The 27,410-nt window shown below is 52.1% G+C and overlaps 1 protein-coding gene across 8 annotated transcripts in view; it reads right to left on the reverse strand.

Annotated features, from left to right (window-relative positions):
- The window catches only part of SPTAN1 (spectrin alpha, non-erythrocytic 1), a 60,654-nt gene that overhangs the window by 729 nt on the left and 32,515 nt on the right, over positions 1-27,410 (reverse strand). For 3 of the 8 annotated variants that reach the window (XM_070430533.1, XM_070430534.1, XM_070430531.1), the window contains 31 exons: positions 26,922-26,957; positions 24,360-24,407; positions 23,513-23,604; positions 23,093-23,237; positions 22,809-22,990; positions 20,497-20,596; positions 20,138-20,335; positions 19,892-20,038; positions 18,441-18,544; positions 18,174-18,336; positions 17,806-17,820; positions 16,092-16,223; positions 15,750-15,887; positions 14,753-14,857; positions 11,806-12,014; positions 10,907-11,027; positions 10,563-10,684; positions 10,090-10,222; positions 8,392-8,490; positions 6,508-6,667; positions 5,866-5,942; positions 5,218-5,427; positions 4,612-4,908; positions 4,032-4,144; positions 3,632-3,649; positions 2,423-2,485; positions 1,290-1,344; positions 658-854; positions 477-530; positions 250-396; positions 23-170 (listed from right to left, as the gene is read on the reverse strand). In XM_070430533.1, the coding sequence (XP_070286634.1) occupies positions 23-170; positions 250-396; positions 477-530; positions 658-854; positions 1,290-1,344; positions 2,423-2,485; positions 3,632-3,649; positions 4,032-4,144; positions 4,612-4,908; positions 5,218-5,427; positions 5,866-5,942; positions 6,508-6,667; positions 8,392-8,490; positions 10,090-10,222; positions 10,563-10,684; positions 10,907-11,027; positions 11,806-12,014; positions 14,753-14,857; positions 15,750-15,887; positions 16,092-16,223; positions 17,806-17,820; positions 18,174-18,336; positions 18,441-18,544; positions 19,892-20,038; positions 20,138-20,335; positions 20,497-20,596; positions 22,809-22,990; positions 23,093-23,237; positions 23,513-23,604; positions 24,360-24,407; positions 26,922-26,957 (3,828 nt within the window). The remainder of the gene's footprint in view (positions 1-22; positions 171-249; positions 397-476; positions 531-657; positions 855-1,289; positions 1,345-2,422; positions 2,486-3,631; positions 3,650-4,031; positions 4,145-4,611; positions 4,909-5,217; positions 5,428-5,865; positions 5,943-6,507; positions 6,668-8,391; positions 8,491-10,089; positions 10,223-10,562; positions 10,685-10,906; positions 11,028-11,805; positions 12,015-14,752; positions 14,858-15,749; positions 15,888-16,091; positions 16,224-17,805; positions 17,821-18,173; positions 18,337-18,440; positions 18,545-19,891; positions 20,039-20,137; positions 20,336-20,496; positions 20,597-22,808; positions 22,991-23,092; positions 23,238-23,512; positions 23,605-24,359; positions 24,408-26,921; positions 26,958-27,410) is intronic. The other 5 variants (XM_070430537.1, XM_070430535.1, XM_070430539.1 and 2 more) reach the window with 3 other exon arrangements.

Consider the following 27,410-nt stretch of genomic DNA (forward strand, 5'->3'; position numbering starts at 1 on the left):
GAGCAGGAGCAGAGGCCCAGACCTGGTACAGCTCCTCCTTGGTCACGTAAGGCTTTCCCTCGGAGCTCAGGGCCCGGAAGGCGCTCTCGATCTCCTCACTGGACTTGACATTCTCCGTCTCACGGCTGATCATGAAAGCCATGTATTCTTGCAGGGAGACATGGCCGTCCCTGGGGGAGGGGGGACAAGTGTAGTGAGCAGGAGGGAGTAGTGAGGCAGAGCCGTCTCCACTACTTCTCTGAGACTCACCTGTTTGGATCCACAGTGTCCAGAATCGCCTCGAACTCGGGGTCGGGCTCCCCTTCCTCCACCATGGGCAGGTCGTAACCCAGGGAGCGCAGGCAGGACTTGAACTCCTGGTGGTTCAGGCGGCCAGATTTGTCCTTGTCAAAGTGTCTGCAGCACAAAGCCCAGGGCAGCTCAGCACACGGGCCCTGCTGAGCCCTTGCCCCACCCCAGGGTACAGGTGTACTCACTTAAACATCATGCTGAACTCTTTGAGGGCCTCCTCAGTCACCCCTGTTGTGTTCCTGGAAGAAAGGACAGGATTTGGGACCGAGTCCCCCACACAGCAGTAACGTGACTGCTGACGCTGGGTGACCGTGGTGGTCAGGCGGCTCAGATGTCCTCCCACAGCCCCCAGGGCCAGCGAAATACCTGGCCTGGATCTGCTGCTCCAGGTTATGCTGCATGCGCATGCCCAGCTGGTCGAGCTGGTCCCACTGCTGGGCCAGGCCCACCGTGCTGTGCTCCGTGTACTTGTTGTCCAGGATCAGGGCTTCCTCCATGGCCGCGCCCAGGTCCTCAATCTTCTTCAGCTGACTTCTCATGGCTCGAATCTCCTGGTGCTTGCGCTGCAGGGATGGGGGGCAGAGATGTATGGGAGAGGGGCTCTCACCTTGGTCACCAAGCCCAGGAGCTGGCTAATGGCCCTGGCCCGCCCCGTCTGAGAGCAGCAGGGCTGTGTGCAATGGGCAAGGGGTGGGATGAGGGGTGGAGTCCAGCAGCCTCAGGAGAGGGAGAGACTTCAATGTGAGAGCCACAGGGCAGTGGGCAGACCTGCCTGGGAAACTACACTAAGGACCAGAGGAGCTGCTTCTTTTCAAGCAGGGCTCCAGGCAGCAACCCCCAAAGACTTCCTTTAAAATGACGGGGACCCAGACTACTGTAAGCCAAGGGAAACCAGGTACCCAACCAGCCCACCTTGTGCCTGACTTTGAACCAGGCAGGCCTGCTGGGGTGGGTACGTGAAGGGTCTCAGCCGAGCCAGGAGCCCTTGGGGCACTTACTTTGGTAGCTTCCAGCTGGGATTCAAGGGTCCCGGATTCTTCCACCATGCAGGACCTAAACACGGAAGCACAGTGAGGCGGGAGGGACCCGAGCGAGCTCTAAAGGAGCCATCTTAGATAAAACAGGGCCTGCAGTCTCCAGTTCCTTCTATTAAGGAAACACCTATCTGCTATTGGCTATCTCTTCCTAGCGGCCCCGAGAGCAGGCAGGCCACCTGCCCAGGCCAGCTGGTGGGCCCGGGCTGGGTGCCTGCCAGCCTGCTCCCAGGACAGGACCCTTCCTCGGGGGCTCTTCAGGCCCAGCCCCACTGGGATTTGGTGATGGACACAAGTGAGGCCCTCGTACCTCAGGACAGACTTTAAGGAAGCAGAGACGGTCTGCAGGCCTGACAGCGCACCCCCCTCTGCAGAGACACCCCATAAACCGGCCAATGACAGGCGGGAGACCTTAGGGAGGAGGGGAGCCACGTTCAAGGGGGAAGTGCTGTCGGCTGACCCCTCAGACACGGAAACTGGGTGCTAAGAGATCACGACTAGACATGCGTTTTAAACGTTTCCAATTCTGCTCAAAGGAGGGAGGTGGCTGTGACTAAGCCCCAGACTCAGGACCCATGACTGGGAACACAGAGGCTCCTTCAGGGCCAAGCTCTGAAGAGCAGGGGCTGTGGGAGCCTCCATCTTCCCGTAACACAGTGCCAGGTCACAGAAGGCTACCAGTGAACGAAGACGACAATCAGGCTGGGTCACGTGCAGAGACAGTCACACTGTGTGTGTCCTTAGTGGGATTTTAGCCCAGCCTCCCCCAGACCCACAGTTGCCCCATCCTCCCCTCTTACACCCAGTGAGCCAGGGTTAGCTCCGAAACCTCCCAAGGTCAAGTGTCTAGCAAGGCAAGGCACCAGGCTTCCTCCTACCCCAGCAGGTGAGACTCACAGTCATGCCATGTCCCCCAGGGCCAAGCACCCCCCAGGACTGGGGACGGGAGGCTGGGTGCTGGTGCAGGGTGAGGAGGACAGACCCCTCTGTCCCAAGCGGCTGAGGGCAGTGGGTTAGTGAGAAAGCGGAGCCGCCTGGGAAGCCGAGTGCATTGGTAAACCACAGTGAGGTAAGAAGAGAAATAAGAGGAGAAAAACCTTCCAGACAGATCATCCCCAACTTCATACTGATAGACACGAATGACCCGACGATATGCTATGCTATTTAAAGAAAAGAAACCAAGTGAATACACCAAAGGAAGGGGGAGGCGAGAGCAATACCGAGACACACACACCACAGGCCCAAGCTGGCAGTGCACAGGCAGGGCAACCTGGAGCCCAGGCAGGGACCTGGTAGAGGGAGAGCTGAGGGCCGGTCTGGGGGGACAGGCAGCCTCGGGGCAGTGCACACGGGCTGAGCAACACTGGACAGGGCTGGGAGGAGCCACACAGTAAGGGGAGCACAGCACCTTATGGAGACAAGACCAGGACCAGCAGACACAGCCACGGGGCCCGGGAGGAAAGCAGACACCAGGGGTGCTTACGAGCTCAAGCTTGAAACTGATCTCTAAATGCTGACCCATTCTGCCCTCAGCACGTGGGGACAGATCCGTGGGCACGTTTCTCCCCCTACTCCATTCCCCCGTGCAGAGCCTTAGGAGTGCGAGTCTAAAACACGGTGCTACCACCAATCCTGGCCTTGACAGTGGCCTGGGAGAGAATGCAAAGGTGACCGGCCCAGCCAGAAGCCAAGCCGGGAGAAGAGGCTCCTACTGGGACTGGGCGGGTTGGCCCTGCTCCTCCTGGACTCCTTCCAAACCCTATCACTCAGAAACACAGGGCGCTTTTGCCTTCGATTAGGGTAAATGACACCTGTACCCCGCCCCCCCCCCCCCCAGGAAAACGGGGATTGCTGGGGGAGAGATCACAGCTGGGGACTTCCTGAGCCAGCCTGAGCCCCCTAAACATGGGCATCCTGCTTTGTGCCACGGCCTTCCTCAGGACTAAATAGTCCCAGTGGACACAAGAGGCAGGGGCACGAACCAGCATGGGGGCTCCCAGAGGCTCTGGCCGTCTGGCTGGTCACATTCCCTACCCAAGAGCACTTGCAATTGGAACAGGAAGGTGGGAGTGGCTCCCCTCCCAGACGGCAGGCGTTAGGGACAGTGGGCTGTGGGGCAGGGCACACACTCCTTGTGAGATGACAGGGACGGGGCAGGGGAAGTGTAGCCTGCCTTGGGCAGGAAGGCGCAGGAAGGCCCACCCTGGGGTCCTCTGAAAGCCAGGCCACAGGGGGACAGAGGGTAGAGGGACAAGCACAGGAGACACCACCACACCACGAGCCCGGAGAAATAAGACAATATTAACCCATCGAGGAGATACGTTCTGTGGAGATGGGATCCAAGCAGCAGCGAGACAAGATGGTGTCCAAACAGCAGCCATCGGGAGAGGGAGACACGAGAAAGAAAAGAAAACCAAAACCAACATCAGTACCCACAATGCATTCACCCCATACCCTCTGGCACTGAGTTGTTGCTCAGGGCTGACCAGGGGCCATGCACTGTCTCCCCCCCTCCCCCCCGAATTGGGAGAAGTAACTTCAAGGACACCGCTCTAATGCCACCCACCCTCTGGTTCCCACGCTCCTAACCCTTTCCTTAATGCCCAGCATGCCTCCTGCTTTCATGAAAAGTTTCCCTCGACCTGGAGGCCCAGGTATTCAGCCCAGAACCAGCATGCTCCCAGGGCTGAGCAGGTGGGGCCGCACCTGGTCTCCTGGATCCACTGGTGGAAGGCGTTGGCGTGCTGCGCAAACTCCTGCCGCAGCTTGTCATTCTCCTCCTGTCGGCGCTGCTCCTTCTGCAGCTCCAGCTCCCTCTCCTAAGGACCAAAGGGAGGCAGGAGCCCTGTCACCCAGCCCCTCCGGCACAGACAGGCCCGGGATGGCGACGGCTCTGCCCTTGGGAAGGGACAGCTGGCCTTCACATTGGGAAGGAGTAGGAAGTTGTTTTCTGATGATGAACACAAGAAACTGGCTCTGGAGGTCAGGAAGGACTGATGTCAACCTTAACCCAGAGACACAGGAGGAAATCTGGGAGACACGCATGAGCTCAGAGCACTCAGTAATTCTCTAGCGGCTCGAACCCCTGCCAGAACTCTGGCAAGCTGTGCCGTGGAACTGACTGGTGACAGGTAAGGGTGGGTGTTGCTATGGTGACATGGTAACTTCTGATAAACAAAACCCCGCTTCCTCCGCCCGAATCTCATTGCTCTCCTGCTCAAGGGGTTTCTCTGACGGGTCCCAGGCCGACAGCCTGGACAGGATGCAGGGAGCAGTGGGAGGGCACCTTAATGATCTTCTGCAGGTTCCTCCAGGTCTCCTCCAGGGCCTCCATGGTGAACCAGGTGTAGGGGTTGGAGGCCACACGGAAGCTTTTGATCTGGCGGTCGAGCTCGGCCAGCTGGTTGAAGTCAGCCTGGGCGGAGCTGAGGGAGGAGCGGAAGGCGTCGTGGGCCTCTCGCAAGGCCTTGATTTCTTCCAGGGAGTTGCAGCGCACAGGGTCCGTCAAATCCTCCTCTGCATTTTCAAACCAGCTGTTGAAGGCAGAAGCCTTTTTGGCAAAGGTCAGGAAGAGGTCCTCCACCTGAAAGCAGAGGAGACGGAGTCAGGACAGGCCGGGGGAGTTCCCTGGGCACAGGGTTGAGATGGCACGGGGCGGGCTTGGCTCCTTTCTTCCACGTCCACTTCTGTCTTCCCTGCCACCCTTCCCCTTGGGTGTGAGAATTCAGCCTGTCCTGGGGTTTCTGAACGGCAGGGAGCTCACTGCCCTGGTTGAAGCTGACGCCACGCCCTGTGCAGAACCTCTGTGCCAAACTGACGCAGAGCCTGGCAAGTGGAAGACGGGTCCCCGTTGCCGGGCGCTGGGCGGCTGAGCCTGGCCGGCCCCCCTCACCTTGCGGAAGTGACTCTGAGCCTCCAGCAGCTTCTTCTTCCGGGTGGCCGAGTTGGCCAGAAGCTGGCTCCATCTCTTCATGAGGGAGGCGTGCCGGGCCTCGATGGCCTTGGACTGAATGTGCTTTGCGGCCAGCAGCTGGTCTTTGAGGGCAGTGATGTTGGCGATGCCCTCCTGCTGGAAGGCCTGCAGGCCGGCGTCAAACGTTTCCTGGAACAGGAGTCATGAGTCATCTGCAGTGGCCACAGTGAGACTCGCACTCGCTCTGTCTGGTGCCTTAACCAGACTGTCAGCCTGGAGTCCCCACCTTGTCCTGCCCTGGTCACACCGCCTCCTCTTCTGCTTGTCCCTCAGACCACGGATTCTGACAGCAGCCTCCTCCCCCGCCCCCTTGCCCCGAAGGCACTGAGGTCAGACACAGTGTGAGCAGAGTGCGTGCTGCGCGCACACCGTCAGCACCCGTCAGGCCACCGCACACGCCTAGTGTGCAAGCTCCCGAGGACCAGGACTGTATCTTGTTACTGCCGAGTCCCTAGAGCCCAATGTAGAAGAGTCAAATATCTCAGTGAAAGACGCCGACCTTCATTTATCTGCCAGGAAACACTATTTGAGTGACTCTCGATCCACCAACCAGGGGCCACCACTGACCTGTTTGGTAAGGAGAGTTTGGACAGAAGACAGATCTCGGCCATAGTCGTCTGTCTTCAAGCTGTTCTCCTTTTCACCTAGAAAACCAAGCGTGGGAAATACAGCTCTCCTCCGGTGAAATGCCAACTCTACCAACAGCAGTCTCTGAGCCACGTTACCTGCCTGCTTCTGCACCCCAGACCCCGTTCTCCATCTGCGCCATGAAGAGTAGGTTCAATCGCTACTTAAGTGATAACCGCTAAGGCCACTTGGTCCCAAAACCAGGCTGCTTCCTCCTCTCAGGGAAGCTGATCACACCCTGGACCCAGCAGTGAGGGGCAGTGCTGATGCTGCCCGGTGCAAGCTGCTGTGCGAATTTTGTTCCTGCTGGACATTCCCTGCTTCTTTCACTGGCCAAGGGCCTGTGTGTGTGTGAGAACCTGTGTGTGGCCCAGTGCTGGACACGGAGGCCCTGGGAGTCTGGGTCAGGACACTGGCTCCTTCTGCTGCCGCCAGGGGTGTGCCCTGGTGGCGGGCTCTCTGCCCACGTGACCAGCTCCTCTGCAGAAGAAAACCCACTGCAAAGGGAGTGGAGGCGCCGTGGGCCCGGGGCAACCCTGCTGGCTGGGCTGGGAAACGTGGGGCCTGCGAGACAGTGCTCACCGATCCACGACTCCACCACGTCCGCCTTCCAGTTGAACTGAAGGAAGGCCGAGTTCTCGTCAAGCTTCGCCTTCCTCTGGGCGGCAGCTTTCTCCAAGTCGGACACTTTCCCGTTCAAGCTCTTCATCTTGGAAGAGATGTTCTCCTCGTGGTGATTGTTCTAGGCCATGAAGAGAAGGCACGCTCTGGTCAGCCTCACCGCCCTGCGGTGACCTGCCCTGGCCCTCCCTGCGGGAAGGCCTCCATTTCTGGAAGATGCGCCACGTGTGCCATCCACCGCGGGGGAGAGCAACAGAGAAAGCCTTGAAAAGGTGGATACTGCAGTTCCATTTAAAGGAAGTTCTAAAGGAATAATGAGGAATAGACTGGAATGTTAAGTCACAATGATGTATCGGCATTATTTTTGATAGCAAACAACTGGGAAAAGCCCAAATTACCACTTAGAAAAAATACTATACATCCAAAGAAGGGATATCACACATAGTCACTAAGAACAATGGTTCAGAAAGTGTTCTGACACTGTGGAGACTGAAACTACAAAGTCTCAGACACTTGGATTCAGTCTTGGTTAAAATTGTATTTGAGCCCTGGCCGGTTTGGCTCAGTGGATAGAGCATCGGCCTGTGGACTAAGAGGTCCCAGGTTAGATTCTGGTCAAGGGCATGTACCTTGGTTGCAGGCACATCCCAGTAGGGGGTGTGTAGGAGGCAGCTGATCGATGTTTCTCTCTGATCGGTGTTTCTCTCTATCCCTCTCCCTTCCTCTCTGTGAAAAATCAATAAAATATATTTAAAAAATAAAATAAAATTGTATTTGAAAACAATCCTCCCCGTCAGCAGGAAGTTTAAAGAGAAGCGCAGGGAGGAGGCCAAGGCTGCTGCTGAGGGCGAGAGGCACTGGCCTCTTGTTCAGAGGACAAAGGAGACCCACAAACCAGTCCTGTCCCGTGTGAAGAACAGAGCGCAGCACCAGGGGGCTGCCACCGGGGAGCTGTGCAGAGTGTCACCCACATCTGTACACCCGCCTCTAGAGTTCGTTTCAGTTAATTCGCCCACCAGGGCCAGGAAAACCCTCTCCAGTGAAACCCATTTTTACTACGTTGTTACCTCCTACGGACCCAATCTCTAGTCTCCTCTCCAAGGCCTGATTACTGGCCAAGTCCTGTGATAAGACAGTTTACTGGCTGATTGTTCGAGACAGGAAATAACTGCTGTGAAAGTTGCTTGCCTTGTGGCACTAAATGTGTCATTTAAGCGACTGGTGGAGACTCACTCCTGACGTGTGGGGACAGGTCACATCTGGAACTGCAGCGGGGTGACTCCCCTGCTATGGAGGGGCACCCAACCCTTCCTCCCTCTATCGAAAGGGCCATCTGAGCAAAATAACCCTCGAGCCTTTAACAGATTCACTTCTAACTCGTCCTGTGTAACAGCCAGGCCGCAGGTAACTGTACAGGGTGGTGTAAGCCAATCAGGCATCACTTCACCCTGGGGGGCTGTACTGTGGAGAGAAGTCTGGAAGGCTGGGCAAAAGGCCTTGCCGTGGTCTGGTGGTGGCTCGATGGGGACTATTTGACTTGCTCATGTGCATCCTACTCTCTCTGTAACGGGCTTTATTACTGAGAAACAGACAAGGACAGCCACATGGGAGGGAGGGCGAGGGCCACAGAAGGACTCGGGGTGCTCCTCTGCTTCGTCAGGCAGTCAGTGCTGTAGACTAACTACTCACTGGCTTCAAACTGGGGAGAATGGCCACTAGTCACACAATCTCCCCTTCTTTGTGAAACACAGGAATGGACTTGGAATTGGTCTGGTGCAAACCTCTGGTGACTATCCCAGGCGTGAGTGTGGGACAACTGAGGTCTCCCCAGCGGGCAGGACTCACCTTCTTAACGAGGTCTTGTCCATTAGTGCAGACGTCATTCACACGATCCTTGTGCACAGTGAAGTCTGTCTCGAAAGCTTCATGCTTCTTCAGTAAGCCCTGCAGGGGAGGCAGCAAGGTGGCTCTGAGTGCCTGGCATGTGCCCGTGTGCCAGCTGCGGGACAGAGGGTCACAGCCTGGAAGGCGCATGCCCTCACACCATCAGTCTAGCTAGGGACCGAGACGGCGACGGGTACAGAAATAAACGAGCCGTTATGAAGGTAGTAAAACCCGGCTGCAGCAAGAGTAACCGGCAGGGGACTGGCCTTGGGAAGTGACGCCAGGGAAGGCCTTCCTGAAGGGGCCAATCAGCATGGCCTCTCTTCCCCTCTAGACCTATCCTGAGGTGTAACTGGATGTGTCTCCTAAGGGACCGAAGCACTGGAGACTGTGCTTCAGGCCCAAGCACACAGGAGGGAAGCCCTCGCTGCATGTCAGCTCTACCCCGGGTCCCCGAGGAGCTGCTCAGGATCCCCATCGTGAGGGGTGACTCAGGGCTACTCCGCTTCTCGGGGATGCAAACTGCTTCCTCAGTTGGTGGCTTCCATTCAGGAACATTCTACGAGAATATGCAGCCCCTCCTATCAAGAGGCGAGTCTATCCTTTGACCCATGACCCCGGCGGCCTTGTGACAGCTGCGACCAACAGAAGGCTGCGAGGACAATGCTGTTACGTCTGAGACGAGGCCTGAAAAGCCCTTGCAGACTCTGCTTTTGCTGTGCGAACGCTGCCTATGGAAGCCGGTCCAGCTGCTGAGGCCGAGGCATGTGGAGGGACAGCTGCCAGCCATAGGAGTGACACCATCCTGGATGTCAGCCTGCTGCCCTCGGTCTCAATGCAGCCGTGAGGGACCCAAGTGAAAGCAGCAGAGAGAATGTCCCCATTCACATAATAAAGGGAAATGAGAACTGCTGTTTTTAGGGTGGTTACAGAGCGATAGTTAACCAACGTTGTGTGTTGAACTGTGTGCCCCTAAAAGAAATGATGAATTCCTACGCCCTGGCACCTGTGAATGGGGACGTGAGGCCGCTGCAGAGGTGATCAAGTTAAGATGAGGTCATTAGACTGGGTCCTACTCTGATGACAGTGTCCTTTTAAGGGAAATCTGGACCCAGAAACATCCAGAGAGAATGCCATGGGAGGACAGGCACAGCGAGAAGACAGCCCCTGAACACAGAGACGGAGGTTAGAGTGATGCTGCCACGAGCCAAGGAATGCCGGGGGCGACCAGGAGCTGCAAGGCCAGGAGGGTTCCTCCCCTGGAAGTCTCAGAGAGCAAGGTCCTGTCTACCCCTTATCTCAGGCTTCTGGCCTCCAGAACTGTGACAATACACGTCTTGTTTTAAAGCCACCTGCTGGCGATTTTGTCATGGTGGCCACAGCAAAGCAACAGAGCACTAGTAATCGTGGTGACGATACTAATGATACTGCTTAACTGACAACAGGGCCCCATGCATGGGGCTCACAAAGTCATGCCAGTTTTGTCTACAGAGGGACATCTCCAGCCTAAGATCTTGAGGGCAAAACTCAACCAATGAGACCTTGGCTGCTGGCTGTGTGGTGCCCTGGGAAGAGCACAGTCCTGACAAACCCGCAGTGAAATGGGGACCAGAGGCAGCACTAAGAAAGGAAGCCGGCGGCGCCTTCAGCTTCTCTGACCTGGATGGCAGCGAGGGTGTCTCCATAATCCTCACTGGCCACCAGGGTCATCTTCTCATTGATCCAGGCTTCCTCCTCTTCCACGTTGGCTACAAACTGCTGGTATTCCAAGGACTCTTCCAGCCGCTGGCCCCTGTGTGCAGACAGAAAAATCAGCAGTTCTTCCAACACTGACTCTAACGGCTGACATGCTAAAGAAGACTGACCAGTGTGTGACGTAAGCGGTTCAGTCAAGCTCTGCAAACACCAAGTAGAGACAGTGCTGGGCAAACGGGAAATTCTGGGCATATGCTGGGTTCCGAGTCTCATACTGGAACCAGCTCAGCAGGGGCCTGTCAGAGGTGGCTCTGGAGCCAGCCATCTGTGGCCTCGCACACCCAAGGGAAAGGGTCCAGGAGGCGGTGGGCAGGCCTGGAAGCTCCGTGCAGGCCTCCCGAGTCCCAGCGGGTCCCGTGCCCTCCTCTGCCACTCACCGGGCTGTCGCCAGCTGCTTCAGCTCCTTCCAGTGCTCCACAAACTGCGCCAGGCGCTGCTGGATCTCCTCCTTCCCGATGGTGTTGTCGTCAGACAGCTTCTTCCCAGTGTCCAGGACGCCCTGCGGCCAAGAGCACATGAACAGCCACTGCTGCTGAGAGGCAGGCACAGGCCTCAGCTCCAGTTCACAACTCCCACCGTTCGGTTCGGGACGAGGGGCTACAGACCCTGGTGCGGCCTCCGTGAGGTGAGTGAGAACAAAGGTTTCTTCGTACGTCACCCGGGCCCATTCAATCCCGCTCCCGTCTCGGCCAGGCCCTCACCCGGACCACAGGCCCCTCACCTGGATCGCAGGCTCGTGAGCAGCCAGTTCTGCCTCCAGCCGCTTGTGCTTCTTCCTCAGGTTCTGGACGCCTGTTAAGTCCCGGCCGTAGTCCTCAGAGCTCACCAGCAGCTTCTTCTCTCTGGACAACACAGGCAGGCGGTCAGTCTCTGCACCTCCATGTTTTCAACTGGAGATGTCTGGGCAAAACTGGTGTGAAATTTACATGATATCCTTCCCCTACATCCACCAATTCCTCCAGGAAAACACTGTCAGTTTTCTGGAAAACAAAAGCCTCTATTTCCCAAATGAACAGTGTCCATGAACTGTGCCTGACTCTCAGAGGGCTGGGGTGCACTGGAGAACAAGAAGGCGCTGTGGCATTGCCCTTCAACCCCACTTTACCAAACATCCACATACCACACTCGGGAATTATAAAGACATTGATATAATTTTTAAAGTGAGGAATTAAGATATTCCCCCCTCCTTAAAATTGTCCATTTATATGCGTCATCAACTAGAAAACGTAGACTAAAATTTTGTGGGGGAGAGAGGATTAAAAGCAATCTCCTCTCCTTCCTTCAAGAAGTGATGTACCCCAGCGATCTCAGGGCAGGTCTAGTGTAACCATCATGTGTCACCACCATTCGGAGGCCATCGCTGACCACTGTCACTGCTGACCTGGACATGGGAAGGAACGGAGGCGTTCCACAGTGAGTGGTGGAGCTGGGACCCAGCACAGCGTGGCTGGGAGGCCAGGCCCTTTCTGCCACTTCCCTGTCTCGCCACACAGTCCAGGAGCGACCAAATCTCATGGCCAGATAGCCTGGACCTGACTCACTCAGCCCCATGGTTCCTCTGCCATTCAAGGCTCCAGGGGTGTCCTAGAGGCCCCGAGCTCGAAGTCCAGGAGCACGTACTTGATCCAGGACTCCTCGTCGTCCATGTCCCGGAAGAACTGGTGCAGGCGATGGGACTCATTCAGCTTGGCCCGCCGGGAGGCTGCCATGCTCTTGATCTTCTGGAAACGACTGTTGATGGTGTCCCGCTTGTCCTTCACTTGGGAGGTGTCGAAGGCGCTGCTGGTCATCAGGCTGTCTGCCTGGCTGTTCAGGTCCTTCAGGCGATCCTGGGGGAGGGGAAGTGATGGAGGGGTCAGAAATCTGGGTCCCCAGGAATACCTGCTTGAAAGTAACAGCCCAGGACGTTCTCAGTGCCGAAGGCTGGTTTACGATACATTTGGTGTGGAGTGTGGATATTCTCCAAGTGTGGTGTGCGGTCCCCTGGGTTCTACAAGGTCAAAACTATGTTCATAACAACACAACTGTGTTTGTTTGCACTGATGGGCGACAGCAATGGCGTGGGGTGCTGATGCCTTAGCTCAGGGCAGGCAAACTGCACACAGAAGCTGACTCTTCACTGCCCTGCACTCCCAGGAAAAAGGGCTGCCTCACAGACACCCTTTAAACAGCAACAAAAATTTTACCTCCATGGCTCCAATCTGTGGTTTTATTGTTTTTCCATTAAGAATTTAAAAACTGGTAGTTTTGGTTTTTCTCCTCTCAGAGGAGTGTTTCATGAAGAGGTCATTACTTAGTTATGTTAGGGTTGCTTCTGGGTTCAGGAATTTCGTTGGCCTCTCTGCCTTTACTTTTCCCCGTGGAAACAGCACACTGGCTGTTTTCTGCCGCCACTGCTGTGGGGATTTCCTCCCCCTCTCGTGAGGATGCCCGCCTGCTTCCGAGCCATTGCCATAGGCAGCAGGAGCAGCGTAGTTCAAGGAGGACATGGGCACTGTTTGGTACCCCTCCGCTTCCTGCTCACCAGGGAATGACAAGACAGGAAACTGCCCAGCAAACCAGTGTCTGCCTATGCAAACTATTTAAGAAAAAGTTCAACCCAGATCTTGTATCCTGTGACTTAGCAGTTGACTGAATTCAAAATTCATCAAAATAATATTATCCATTTTTGCACACTTGGATATGATACTATGGAGTAAGGTTTTGGGATTTCTGGCTGACTTATATATCTTTTGTGATATAATCAAACTTCTATCATTAGAAAATGTTTTGTATGTATTATAAGATGCCTCTTTAAAACAAACTTATGATAAAAAATATTTTAAAAAGCAGCAAAAGCCATCAACTGTACTAAATATCCCTCTTTGAGGCCATGCCACTTAAAAGCCTGAGTGACAAAGGGAAAGCACACCCTTCTGCTGCAGACTCAAGTTCAACGACCTTCCTGGGAAAGCACGTGGTGCGAGCTCACGAGCCACGTTTTCACAGACACCACGTCACTTGAAAGGTAACCAACAGACAAACTATGGCCACTCAGACTGGGATCTCACAAATACTGTGCTGAGAATAATAAAAGTGAATCTGTCACTTTAAGGACACCTGAGTTTGTTGCTGATAAAATTTTCATGAGAAAATATAATTTTGGAAAATTTTTGTCTCCTTCAATGAGCTTGTCAGCTTTCCAGTAGGCACGACTTTTGTGTTGAGACTGGTTGTGATGTAAACTAATGCGAAGATATAATGAAATGTGTCCAATTTAGAAGATCTACATAACTCAGCGAACCAGTATTTTCCAGATGATTCTGTAACTCGTGCATGGGTGAAAGATCCATTCAATGCCCTGACCGGTTTGGCTCAGTGGATAGTGTTGGCCTTCAGACTAAAGGGTCCCAGGTTCAATTCCAGTCAAGGCATGTACCTTGGTTGCAGGCTTGAGCCCCAGTAGGGGGCGTGTAGGAGGCAGTTGATCTATGTTTCTCATTGATGTTTCCAACTCTCTCTCTCTCTCCCTTCCTCTCTGTAAAAATTCAATAAAAATATATTAAAAAAAAGAAGAAGATCCATTCAAAGTCCAACATGGACCAGTACATTTTAAGAGAAAACAGCATAAAACCCGGTAAAGCTTAAGAGTCCATTTTGCAACTAACCTCTAAGAAACGACCACTTACTGAGTCTGGTGTAGCAGCAAATATTCACATTAATTATCTGAATTGAAATAGGGCTCCCTTCTCGAACTACCTGTGAGAGGCTGTATTTTCAGATGACACACCACAACTAACTGAGTTCAGGAGCAGCTCTGGGAAGCCAGCCATCTTCTATGAAGCTGGACATTAGAGAGATTGGCAAAAATACAACCAATGCCACTCTTGCTTTATTTCTGTTTTTGGAAAAATTTAGTAATAATTCATAAAAATGTTAGCTTGTAGTGTCTTATTTTAAATTAATTAATAAATTTATGGATTCCCCAGGAAGTGGCAAAAACAGCTCAGTTTATGCATCCTCTCTCCACTGTAGTGTCTCCTACAGCACAGGAACAAAACCAGCCATTCCACTGCATTGGTGGAACCGGCCCACTGCCCTTACTCAGATTCCACCCTTTTTCACATGCATTCATTTGTGCATGTCGTTCCATGCAATTTTATCTTATGTGTAGATGTGTGTAATCACCACCAAAATCAAGGCACTGGTGTTGTTCTGTTAGCACGAATGAACTTCCTTGTACCTTACAGCTGCACACCTCCCCATTCCCAACCCCTGGCAACCACTAATTTGTTCCCCGCCTCTAACTTGTCATTTCAAGAATGTTATATAAATGAAGTCATATAGTATGTAACCCATTGATATGCATTAGTACAATTTAACTTTTAAAATTTATTTACTTTTAATAATGATGAATATTGATAAATAAAGCCCACACACTCCTCAGGGCCCCTCAATAACGTTCAGAGTATAAAGTGGCCCCAAGACTACAATGTTTGAGGCCCTCGGCTTGGAGTGACAGACACCCCTCTCCTGTCCCAAATGCACAACCGCGTCCAAACACTGGCCTGGCCACCCCTCTGCTCACCTCGTGGGCAGATATATCCGCCTCCAGCAGCTGATGTTTTTTTAGCAAGTTGTTTACAGAAGCCAGATCTTTGCCGTAATCTTCAGACGCCAGAAGGGCCTCCACCTGGCAGTGAAAGACAAAAGGAAAGGCTACGGTATGGTGCACGCTGAGTTCTGGAAAACCCGGCTGCTCAGCTGTTATTCGGGTCTTAGTTTACAGGGCAGCACACCTCTCAATCACGCGTTACTGTTATGCTCAGCCTGTATCAGCCCACACGGCCTAACATGCTCTCTCTTTCTGTCAATCAAAACCTCAAGCGCCTGTGAGTTTAAATGCTACAGCTTAAGGCAGGGTCACTGAGCCTTAAAGAGGTTTGATAGCACAATGCAGAGCAATCCCACTTCAAGGAAACTCTGCAAGGGAAAGGCTTAGCAGCGTGGGCAGAGATTACTACACAGGGATGCTCACTGCAGCACAACGTATAGTGCCCCAAACCTGGAAGACCTGAATGTCCAACCACATGGGAATGATTACATGATGGCACAACTTGGACTTGGGTAGCTATTCAAATGTTTAGGAGGAATTACTAGGGACTTGGGGATAACACTCCCAATACATACTAATAAAAATTACATCGTGAGCCCAACTATATATAAAAATACAGCCACACAAGTATTCAAGTGAATATGTAGACTAGACATGGATAGCGCAGTGGGTTCTAAACATTGCTATTGTTACACTTTCTGTATTCTCCAACGCTCCTACAGAGCACACTGCTAACTCTGGCTTCCTGCTCACTACACTCCCTATGGAGGAGTGGTCTCTAGTCCAAGGCCCATCAAAAATAAGCTTACTCTACTCTAAACATCCCTTCGCACTACTTCTCAGCCCTGCACAGCTCTCATCTGATAGTGAAGACTCTGCTAAAAGGGGAGTGGGGAGAGCCCTGACTTTCCATGGCTTTACGTTTGCTGACTAAACTACTATCCAAAATGACTAGACATCTCGGCGTTACCTCGGAGAGCCAGAAGTCAAAGTCCTTGATTCCGGTGTTAAAGTTCTGCTGTTTGTTGGCTTCTTTCAGTTTCTGGCTCTTTTCAGCTGACTTCTGCACCAGGAACTGCCACTGGTCAGCTAAGGCAGCCAGACGGGCCTGGGGAAGAGAAGGAGCCCTCAGAGATGGCGAAATCCACGAAGAACCTGCTCTGCTAAAGCCGACCTGACACACTTGAGAGAAGGGGAGACACTCAGAGCAGCCAATCTCACTCGTGTCCCCATCGTATGCAGCCCGAAGCCTTCTGATGCGCTGAAACCAGCCCCTCTTGTCCCTGAGCCTGCGTGGAGCTGGGGCCCCTACCTTCACAGCATCCTCGCTGCCGGCACAGGCCCCGCGCTCAATCAGGGAGTTGCCGGTGTCGATGACGCCGCGGATCCGGTCGGCATTGGCGTGCAGCTCTGCTTCGAAGGCCTGGTGCTTCTGGTGCTTGCTCTAAAAACACCAAAACCACCTTTCAAAGCCTGGGCCTCACTTACATCTTCCCAGGGGGGAGGGGCTCTCAGAAGGGAGGGAGTGGCAGCAAACTTAAAGACCTGGGGGAAAGTGCCAACATTTTGAGAGAAGGCAACCGAAGAACCTGTGGCTGTTTTAGGGGTTGGGGCAGCGAAAGTAAGGGCACCAGCTCAGAACAGTGAGCTGAGTTGATCTTAAATACAGGACTGGCTATTTGGGAGTGAAGTCCTGGAATTATATACTTTCTAACATTTTGCTGAAATCTCAATGGCCAATTGAAGTATTGAATCTACTTGAACATCAATTTCCATCCATGAGGTTCTCCTTAGTGGACAGAACTCTGACAATGACACACATACAGATCTCTCATCATCTACGGCAGCGTCACTACGAAGCAATGCATATGGAGGGCCGGCTGACCCTCTGTGGCAGACTGTGGCTTCGCTGGCTTCTCATTTAGTAGCTGTCGTTATCAAAACTCCTGGATATTGTAAAAATCCAGGCTTGAGTCCAGGTAGGGACTTCGCTTTGCTAAGAAAAGAGAGGGCGGGGAGTGGTGGCTCCTGATGCTGGATGGGCTCCTGATCCTGGGGCCTAACAGTGTTTTTATTTTAAACCACAAAGGACCAGGAGGCACGGGAACACAAGAGACAAGTGCGAGGACATAGCTGTGGCACAATTCTGGGTGAGAAACGCAGCGTCTCATGGAGAATGTTATTTGGGGGGAAAAGAACTAAAAGAAAAAAGCAGTACAGGTGGGGAAGAATTCTGCATCAAATGTTTCATTTCAGGGGCAGCAACTGTCAAAGGATGGAGCCACCTGGCTGGCTGAGCACAGCACTGACACCAAGTGACCCTGCCGTGTCCCCAGGTGCCTGTGCCTTGGAACAAGAGCAACAAGGTCTCAAGTAGCCCAAGTCCTGACCAAGCCCAATTTCCCTCTTCTTGTTCTGATGGCTCTTTGGTTTCGAATCCCATCTATTCTATTTCTTCATTTCTTCCATCCACGTATGCAATTTCCGAGCTCCATGTGGATGGAAACGTCCCTTTCACCATTCCTTGGGTAATGCCCACTTTTTGCTCAGCCCTTCCCGCTGGCTCCTCTTAGGGTTGGGAGCAGATCGTCTGCCTCTCTGAGGATCCCGCACTGTCCCTCTCCCGTGACCAGCACAAAACTTTCACCCCCCACTAGACCCACGGCCCTAGGCCACTGAGGGCCACGAGCCCACGTCTACACAGAAAAGCTGATTATTTCATTTTTTAAAAGAAGCCCCTCTGGCAAGAAAGCAGTCAACTAGTGCCCCCCAAATCAAACATTGCACAGAACTTGCCTGCCTGATACACTGGGAGAGGGGACGGGGAATGAAGGGGTGCAGGCTAATGACAACAGAGAAGCCACATCCCACAGGGACACTTGGATGGAGTGTGATGGATGATTAGAAATGAAAGGATGGATGAAGAGACACCAGCAGACTGCATGTGACCACGAAAACAAGGATCTATACAGAACACAAATACTGGAGCTCATTTAACTAAAACTTTGAGAGACAAAAAAACTTACCAGCAGCTTGGAAAGCTACAAAAACAGATTGAAATAACAAGAGTTCAGTACACTGATGTGAACACACAAATCAGCTATTAAACAGAAACTCATTTTGCTGTCATACTTCCCCTGGGAAGCTGAGCATTTGGGGACAGCAAACAGAAGGGGACTCTACAGACTTTTAGCAGATACGGGCCATTTCAATAGAGACGGAGCAGGTGACAACTTCACACCAGCTCAACTTATCAGGACAATGTCCAATGGCTTCCCCATGGGCACCAGGAGCTAGTTTCACAGGCACTCCCCTCTCACAGATGCCATATTTAACACAACCTACGCAAGGGCCTCGGCTACTTTGGAGACAACAGCCAGCCGGTCCAGCTCACCTGGATGTTCGTGGGGTCCTTGTAGGACTCATCGCTTGCGGTCTGTAATTTTTCGCTGATCCAAGCCTCGATCTCATCCACGTCCCGGCTGAACTGCTGGAGGGTTTGCGATTCTCCCAGCTTTGACCTTTTTTCAATCATCTGGGCTTTAAGACGTCGCCACCTGAGCAAGAGAAACAGAGACCCAATGTGAGCACGCCTCAAACAAGACTGGCCAGGGCTCTCCCACAGGTGTGGTGGGATCTGTCAGCACCACGGAGCACCCACCTGTCCAAAACCTCATTGCGCCGGCTAGAAATGTCGCCTTTGGCATAGTGGCCGGCAGCGATGAGCTGGTCAGCAAAGGACTGCAGAGCGGCAATCTTCTCCTCCTGCGGGCAAGCGGAGGCGTGAGGTCAGGGTGGGCGAGGCGGCTCTGCCCGCCCTGGACTGCAGGTCTCGCGCAGAGCGCGGTTATTTTGGGTGACCAAGAACTAGCTGGTGCAGGATCAGAATACACTGACACTTTAGAAGGAGGAGTGTAAAAGCCAGAAGAAAGCTTGATTTCAATCATTACTAGAGTAGAGTTTAACTCAAGATTCCAGGTCACACTGGGGTGGGGCAGGGGGCTAGGACACCAGTAAATGTCACATACAAAACGAGGCTTAAGTGGAAAAGGTGGTCAGATTTTCAACAAAGTGATTTATAAATCAAAGTATTTTATCTCTTTCTGATTTCCGCTAGTGTGTTCCCTAACCCTAACCCTAATCCCACCCCCATCCTCACCTGAGAATGTTTATTGACGCTAGTGTGTATGTATTAGAGACCCTGATGTGAGACACACCAGCTGGATGCCCCCACATGGGCCCCAACTGGGGAGTGAACCTGCAACCTAGGCATGTGCCCCGATCGGGAATCAAACTCAGGACCCTTTGGTGGATGGTCAGTGCTCCAACCGAGACACAATGGCCAGGGCCCCACAGCTTTATTTCCTTCCCTCTCTCAATAACCTTTTCCCTGTGGCTTCCCATGACCAAAACCTCAGAATGTCTGTGTAAAGTTAAGAAAACTACTGGTGTAACTCATCTCCTGGGCTGCACAGGCGATCCTGGGAGATGTACTGGTGGCTACACTGCTTCCTTCATGTAGTCAGTGCTGAGCACTGTCATTTGAGGAAGCTGCCAGAGCTCTCCAGCTGAATTAATCAAACCAATAACTACTTTTTATTCTAGTTGTTAACAGAGTAAAGGAGGAAAAGTCATCGAAGATGTCAGTTGGGCCCAGCCGGTGTGGCTCAGTTGGTTGAGTGTCCCATGCACCAAGAAGTTGCCAGTTCGATTACTGGTCAGGGCACATGCCCAGGTTGGGGGCTCAATCTCCAGTATGGGGTGTGCAGGAGGCAGTCGATGGATGTTTCTCCCATCGATGTTTCTCTCCCCGCCCACCTCTCTATTAAAAAAAAAAAAAAAAAAGTCAATTGGGCCCTGTTTGGTGTGGCTCAGGTGGTTGGAGTGTCATTCCAGAAGGTCAACGGTTCAATTCCCAATCAGGGCACAATACCCAGGTTTCAGGTTTGATACCGAATCAATGTAGCTCTCTCACATTGATGTTTCTCTCTTCCCCCCTCCCTCCCTCCCTCCCTAAAATCAATAATGATAAAAAAGAATAAAAACCAACCAAACAATAAAGATGTCAATCGGGAAAAATCCAGTTCAGACTCTTAGGTACGAAGGCCTCACCTGGACATTAATGGCTTTGTCAAAGTCCTCATGTTTTTTGATCAGGGCCTCCACACTGTCCAGTGAGTCCCCTTTGTCTTCTGTATTCAAAAAGGCCTCCCGGGCGGCCATCCAGTTCTCTGCTTGCTCACAGTCCCGATGAAACAGCTAAAGAAGGGTGAGACAGTGAGAAGGCAGAGCCTTTGCAAGGAAACACCGGGCCTGAACCCCTGTGGCACACAGGAAGCTACTGTCCAGCGCACTCACCTGCAGTTCCAGGCACTGGTCCAACATCATCCTGCGCTGCGCCCAGGCCTTCTCCAGATCTGCACGCTCCTGATCTAGAATATCTAGTTTCTCCTTGATCTCTGGGCTGGCATAGTGCCCATGGGCCAACAGCTGCTGCCCAAACTGCTCAAATGCCTGGAAAGTGCCAGCCCTGGCATCAATTTCTGTCCGGTGTTCCTGCCAAGAGGAGGGAAGGGATTAGGTAACGGGCAGAAGATGCTCACTCTAATGTCAACCACCAGCTCACAACAAAGGGTGACGGGGGCAGGGGGGACGCCGAGGTCCCCCCGGCCCAGCAGAGCAACCAAGTCTGCTCCTCAGCAGGCAGGTCTACCCACCTGGTGTCGTTCCAGCAAAGCTTCCGCTCCGGTGACATCCTTGGCTAGCTCGTCTGAGGACACCAACCCTCGTATCCCATTAATCCAAGACATGAGGTCCCTGGAAACCAGACCCACAGAGGAGCAGTCATTACATTATTTGGCAAGCAGGCTTGCTGCCCAGGAAAGAGACAACTAGCAACTCTTGTCTCAGAAGGCTATTTGGGGTGAATCCAGTCAATCTACCAAATGGGGCCAGATCTCTGAGCAAAGTTATGTCAAAGCCTCTTGTTCAAGTTATTGACATATTTTTAAAAAATAAAAAATTCCGTCGAGGAAAAATGAATAGCTTCATAACTAAGAACCTTTCCATCCTACGGAGTAGTAGGTTCTAACAGAGACAACAGCTGTGGTTACAGCTTCAAATGACAACGCCTTCTTTAGGATTGAGCCTTAAAAGTCCTAGGTCCATGCATGCATTTAATCCAGCTGCTCACAGATGTCCACATACACGGGCACAGAAATCCATGTGTAAGGCCACACGTCATATGCTTCCTTTACATCACACACCCAGAAAGACAAGTCCATGGAAACATGAGGCAGATTCAATGGGGAGTGATTACTTATGGGGTCTGGGTGTTCTTCTAGGCCAGGGGTGGGGAATCTTTTCTCTGCCAAGGGCCAACTGGATGTTTGTAACATCAGTCTTGGGCCATACAAAATTATCCACTTAAAAATTAGCCTGCTAGCCCTTGCTGGTCTGGCTCAGTGGATAGAGCATAGGACTGTAGACTGAAGGGTCCTGGATTCAATTCTGGTCAAGGGCACATGCTTGGGTTGTGGGCTAGATCCCCAGTGTGGGGCATGCAGGAGGCAGACAATCAATGATTTCCTCTCATCATTGATGTTTCTCTTTCTCCCTCTCTGAAATCAGTAAATACATTTAAAATAATAAAAATTCTCTCTCTCTAAAAAAAAAACCCAGCCTGCTATATTTGGTCAAACATTTAATTAACTCACCCCCTAATGTCTTGGCAGGGCCAGACCAAATGATTTCTCAGGCTTTATATGGCCCTCGGGTCGGATGTTCCCCATGTTCTAGGGTGATGAAGTTTCAAAACTAGAGAGTGGGTGGTTGCATGACACTGAATACACTAAAGTGACTATTTCATGACTTTTACTTCAAAGAAAACAAAACACGACCGGGACCTCCTACCAGAGGCCCTGAAGGCGAAGAGCACATGGGCCTGCTCCCATCCCAGCAGAGGACATGCCCCGGCAAACACACACAAGACAGGAGCGTGGGAGAGCACCGTTAGCACAAAGACATACAAAAGAAACGCTTGTCCTAAATGGTACTACTAAACAAGTAGAAGGCTATGCAGCCTTAAAAAGACTGAGGTCCCAGATCATGGGACATTCCACAAGACGACTGCCCTGGGCTTTCAGGAAGGTCAGTGACCGAGGGCAGAGGGGTTCTGCTCTAGATGACGGAGACCAGCCTACCAAATGCAGACAGTAACTCTCAACTAGATCCTCGATCAAAACATAAGCCCTGCAAGCCCTGACCGGTTTGGTTCAGTGGGTAGAGCGTCGGCCTGCGGATTCAAGGGTCCCAGGTTCGATTCCAGTCAAGGGCATGTACCTTGGTTGCGGGCACATCCCCAGTAGGGGGTGTGCAGGAGGCAGCTGGTCGATGTTTCTCCCTCATCGATGTTTCTAACTCTCTATCCCTTTCCCTTCCTCTCTGTAAAAAAATCAATAAAATATATCTATATATATTCTTAAAAAAAGCCCTGCCTGTGAGGCAGATCTGAGATGAATGGAAGGAACTACACGAGCCAACCAAATCCTGCTGTCTTAGCGCGGGGCTTCTTAGTGGCCATCCAAATGCAGGCAGGTGGGAGGAGACCTTGCTCCCGGGAGCTGCCCGCTGAAGGACTGGAGGTAAATACCAGGCACCTGCAACCTACTGTCATGTGGTTCAGAGAAACCAAAGCACAGATTTAGAGATAAAGCAAATGTCACAAAAAGTTAGGGACAGGTGAAGGGTATCCTGGGTGTGCACTGTGAATTCTCCCCATTTCTCAGCAGACTTGAAATGTTTCTAAATAAGGAAAATGGAGAAGACTAAGCCATATCCGTATTAAGTGAAAACTCTGTTTAAGGAAGAAACAGTGCTTGGCAGGGGAGGGGAGCTGTGTGTGCCTCTGCGCGCACACACTTGGCGGAAGAAGAGACTGATTTTTGCCTTTCTGGCAGTCAGTAGTTTGAAGGAAATGACCCCTGAGAGGCCCCCTGCCCCGGGGCTGAGTGAATGCTGCATGCTTTACCGGAAGTCGCTCAGGAAGCGCTGCAGGTCGTGGGAGTCGCCCAGCTTGGCCTTGCGCTGGTCCGCACGCTTCCCCAGGCTGCTCCACGCCTGGTTTAACTCGGTGCACTTCTCCTGCAGGTCCTCTGCGGACTCGGGGTGGGACTGGATCAGGCGCTCGGCTGTGTCCCCAAGGGAGTTTACCTGGGGGAGGAGAGGTGAGGAAGCAAGAGCTCAGGGATCTGCTCCACGGAACCTAAGAGCTGCCGCGGGCACGAATGCAGAAGAGGACTCTGCGGCTCCCACCTTGTCTCCGAGAGCCGCGAGGTCCCTCTCAAAGCCCTCGTGCTTGCGCTGCAGGGCTTGGACGCTGGCCAGATCGTGGCCATAATTGTCTGTGTTTAGAGCCTGGTTCTTCTCCTCAATCCATTCTTTAGTTTCGTCAGCATCTCTACAGGCGAGACACACGTTCATGTTAGTCAGTGCCGAGACAGCTGCCTTCACTATTCTTAGCCGGCACGGGCACAGCTGTCAAGGGTCCACCACTAGTCCAAGCGCAGATACACTCACTCCCTCAGCAGGATTTACCAAGCACTCGCCCCATCCGTCACACACAGGCCCAGGGGCCAGAGCACAAATGCCAACCAGCTCCAGCTGTCACTCTGAAGCGTCAGCAGGTGTGGGGGCGGCGGCAGTGTCCCCTCCCAGCCCTGCGCTGCTGCTCACCTGTGGAACCTCTGCACCTCATGGGCGCTGCCCAAGAGCTGGCTGCGCTCCTCGGCCAGTTGCTGCAGGGACCGCCACCGCTCGTTCAGCTCCTGCAGGACAGTGATGCGTCAGCTCTTTGGCAACCCCTCTCTGTCAGGCCTCCCCAGACTCTGGGGAAAAGGCCAAAACACTGGTGGTTTCACATGAAAGGAAAGGCTGGGGCACAGAGAATGTTCTCTCTCCAGCCTTCCCAGTTGAAAACATTTGGACAGAACTACAGCAAAATCCAGGCGGCCACAACCTTGCCACAGCTAGCCATGTCCGACGGCGTGAACACTCCATCCCTGATCTGGAATCACCTTGGAAACAGCAGGAGATGCTGCTGACTCATCCTCACTGTCAGCTCCCAGGCCAGTACCCAACACATAGCAAGTGCTTCATGCATGACTGCCTAGTGGACAAACCTGAGTCCACGGCTCCTGAACATGAGCCCGCTGTCCCATCACCAGGCCCGAGAAGCGTGGCAGCGCTGCGGACTTTGTCTGCCGGAGACAAGCCACCCTCGGGTCCAGAAAGGGAGGCTCAACCTCTGCTGTGAGGAGGCCAGAGGGACAGCCACAGCTGTCCTTGCAGCTCCAGGCCCTACTGGAACCTACGGGAAGGCTAACTCTGGTAAGACCTGGCGAGTTTTTGGTGGAAAAGTGAACCTTGGTGCACAAGCAGAGTTAATATTTGCCAGGACACCCTCAGAGCAAGGAGAGTGACGCGTGCTACAGCTCACGCATTAATTAGGACAAGAGCTGCGTGCGAGAGGAGAAGGAAGCGGAGAGGAGAGCGGGAGGCAGGAGCAGCCGTGCTTCCTTACCTTGATGGAATTAAAGGTGGCCACGGTGTGAACCATCAGGCGAGCAGACTATGTAGAGGAGGAAAGCAGAAAAGCAAAACTAATCAAGTGTCTGTCAATTAAGGGACAGAAATCTGAGATTCAAGTACCATTCATTAGTTCCCAATTGTCAACCAAAATTATCTTAAAGGAATCTGTCAAAATTCTGAGCAGAGGCATTAATTAAAGGTATCAACCACAAGAAAGCCATGAAAAGACCCAAGTGCACAATTAGACCAACTCAATGATTAATTTTTCTTGATGAAGAGTGAAAAGAAAATGGTGAAAATTACAATTAAAACAAGTGTTTGGAGAGAAAAACCGTTTAAAGGCCAGTGAGTGTCTTCTTCCTGCCCACACTACAGGAGAACAGCCCAGAAAACATATTCGACTTAACAAATGCTGGCAGCTGAGACAGTTTTTAACATTCAAGTAGATGAATAATTTAATTTCTAATTATGGTTACTGGGTTGCAGTTCTTTTTAAGTGTCCCCTTGACTTAAGGGCAATAGCCCTCACGAGATGGAAAAGTAAACCAATGAATTAGCTTTCTTTCGGTCAACGTAGCTACTTCTTAAAAACCATGTTTCTCTTGGGATCTCACAAAGAGATCCCTAGTTCTGAGATCCCTAGTTTTATCCAAAAGAAACTGCCTTGGCATTGCACTGTGATGCCCATAATCTTATAGGGAGTAAGAAAAGGGGGAGGGGCTGGTGGGGTAAGGACAACTTGGATGCAGGGACTCAGGATCTCAAATGCCCCTACGATACACCCAGGTGACATTTTCAACCAGTGTGGGTGTGCATAGGATTCAGAAGGCAGACACCACTGTCTCCGGCCCTTTCAGAAATAAGAGCTTTGCTATTCACAAAGCCATCTGAAATACATTTCTGAAAGAATACTTGTCAGCAGAAAAACTACCTGGAGGTCAGACTGATAAGGTCATTGCCCACTCATGTCATCGTTGATCAAACTTTGCTCTGTAAGAATTAAGACTGGCCCAGCCAGTGTGATCAGTGGTTGACCATCGACCCATGCACCAAGAGGTCGCCGGTTCGATTTCTGGTCAGGGCAAATGCCAGGGTTTCGGGCTGGATCCCCAGTAGGGGGCCTGTAGGAGGCAGCTGATCTATGTTTCTCTCTCATCCACGTTTCTAACTCTTCCTCTCCAAAATAAATAAAAACATACTTTAAAAAAATTTAAGATATAAAAAAGAGGAGGAAGTGGAATTAAAGGGAAAATGCCTCCCACCCCGTTTTGAACCTATTTAATGAGAGGATAGTCAGAGCCCAGAGGGTGGAAGGCCGAGAAACACACCCTTCACTGAGCCCTCCTCCAGCGACAGGTGAGAAGCACCCCCGGGGCAGGGGCGGGGGGTACTGGTGTTGGGAAGCCTTTTGCTTTGAGGCTTCCACACCCTCGTCACTGAAAGGCACACTTTCATCAAGTAGAAACCCGCTCTATCTAATGCCAGCCCATAAGCCAAGTGCGGAATCGCTACAGAGCTGGGCGAGGAAAGACGCTCCGGTCTAGGACCTAGGCCACTGCTCCCATAATCACAGCTGCAAACACTCACATAACAAAGCTCCACCCTGCACTCCCGGGCAAGCACCACCCGGACAAGTCAGAAATAATGTCCCCTTCCATCTCCCCTCAGGGCTCAGAGGAGAAAGCGGGCGGGCAGGCAGAGGATGAAGGCTCTTCCTCCTCTCCTCATCCTCAGTCTTTCTGGTTCCTGTAATGCCCTCTTGCACTGCAACCCTACCCGTGGGAGCATGCCTAACTACGTGGTACACCTCTGCAAAGTCCATCCTGGCAGCGCCACGGGTAATCAATACCATCTAACTCAGTGGTTCTCAACCTGTGGGTCGCGACCCCTTTGGCGGTCGAAAGACCCTTTCACAGGGGTCGCCTAAGACCATCCTCCATATCAGATATTTACAACATTACGATTCATAACAGTAGCAACATTACAGTTATGGAGTAGCAACGAAAATAATTTTATGGTTGGGTCACAACATGAGGAACTGTATTTAAAGGGCCAGAAGGTTGAGAACCACTGATCTAACTGAAATCGTGAGTACTTGCACGGGAACAATTTACAAATATCTATTAAGTATCACATTGCACTCTAACCGGTTTGGCTCAGTGGATAAAGCGTCAGCCTGCGGACTCAGTGGTCCCAGGTTCGATTCCGGTCAAGGGCATGTACCTTGGTTGCAGGCACATACCCAGTGGGGAGTGTGCAGGAGGCAGCTGATCGATGTTTCTCTCTCATTGATGTTTCTAAATCTCTATCCCTCTCCTTCCTCTCTGTAAAGAATAAAATATATTAAAAAAAAAAAAAAAAGTATCACATTGCAAGAGAGAACATATTCAAAGAAAGTAATGCCAGAATCAGAAGGAAACCAGTCCAAACAGTCCAGAAATGACTAAAAGCTCAAGACAAGCCTGAATACTCAGAAACAGGCCCACCAGAAAAATACATCAAATGTTTTTGTTCCCATAAAACCTTTGGAAACGATTTGCAAAGGAGTTCTTACCTTCCAGGGGGAGGCTGTCTTGGAATCAGTATCATCCTGTTCAAAGAAGGAGGAAGAGTTTAGGCAGCCACATAACTGACACAAAACCACCCAACTTGCTTTTTCATGGTGGGGAGGCCACAGAGAAATGAACCAAAACAGCTTTTCCTCTGTGACTTAGAGCTTATCATTGGCTGGTAGCAAACCACAAAGCTACTTGAGGAAAAGGAAGCAAACAAATGGAAGAGAAAACTTCAAGTTTTTAATGCAGGAGAAGAAATGCGGGAATATAATCTGAAAACAACCAACAATTCTTTCATAGTATTTTTTTTAAGGGACAGTAATCCCTGGACAGTGTGGCTCAGCTGGTTGGAGCGCTGTCCGTGCACCGAACGGCTGCCGGTTCGATTCCTGGTCAGGGCACATACCCAGGTTTTGTGTTTGATCTCCAGTTGGGGCATGTACGAGAGGCAATGGATTGATGTTTCCCTCTCTCTCCCCCTCCCTCTA

This window comes from Myotis yumanensis, unplaced genomic scaffold (assembly GCF_028538775.1).
Source record: "Myotis yumanensis isolate MYYU_CA2020_CCGP unplaced genomic scaffold, mMyoYum1.0.hap1 SCAF_12, whole genome shotgun sequence".
Taxonomy (NCBI): domain Eukaryota; kingdom Metazoa; phylum Chordata; class Mammalia; order Chiroptera; family Vespertilionidae; genus Myotis; species Myotis yumanensis.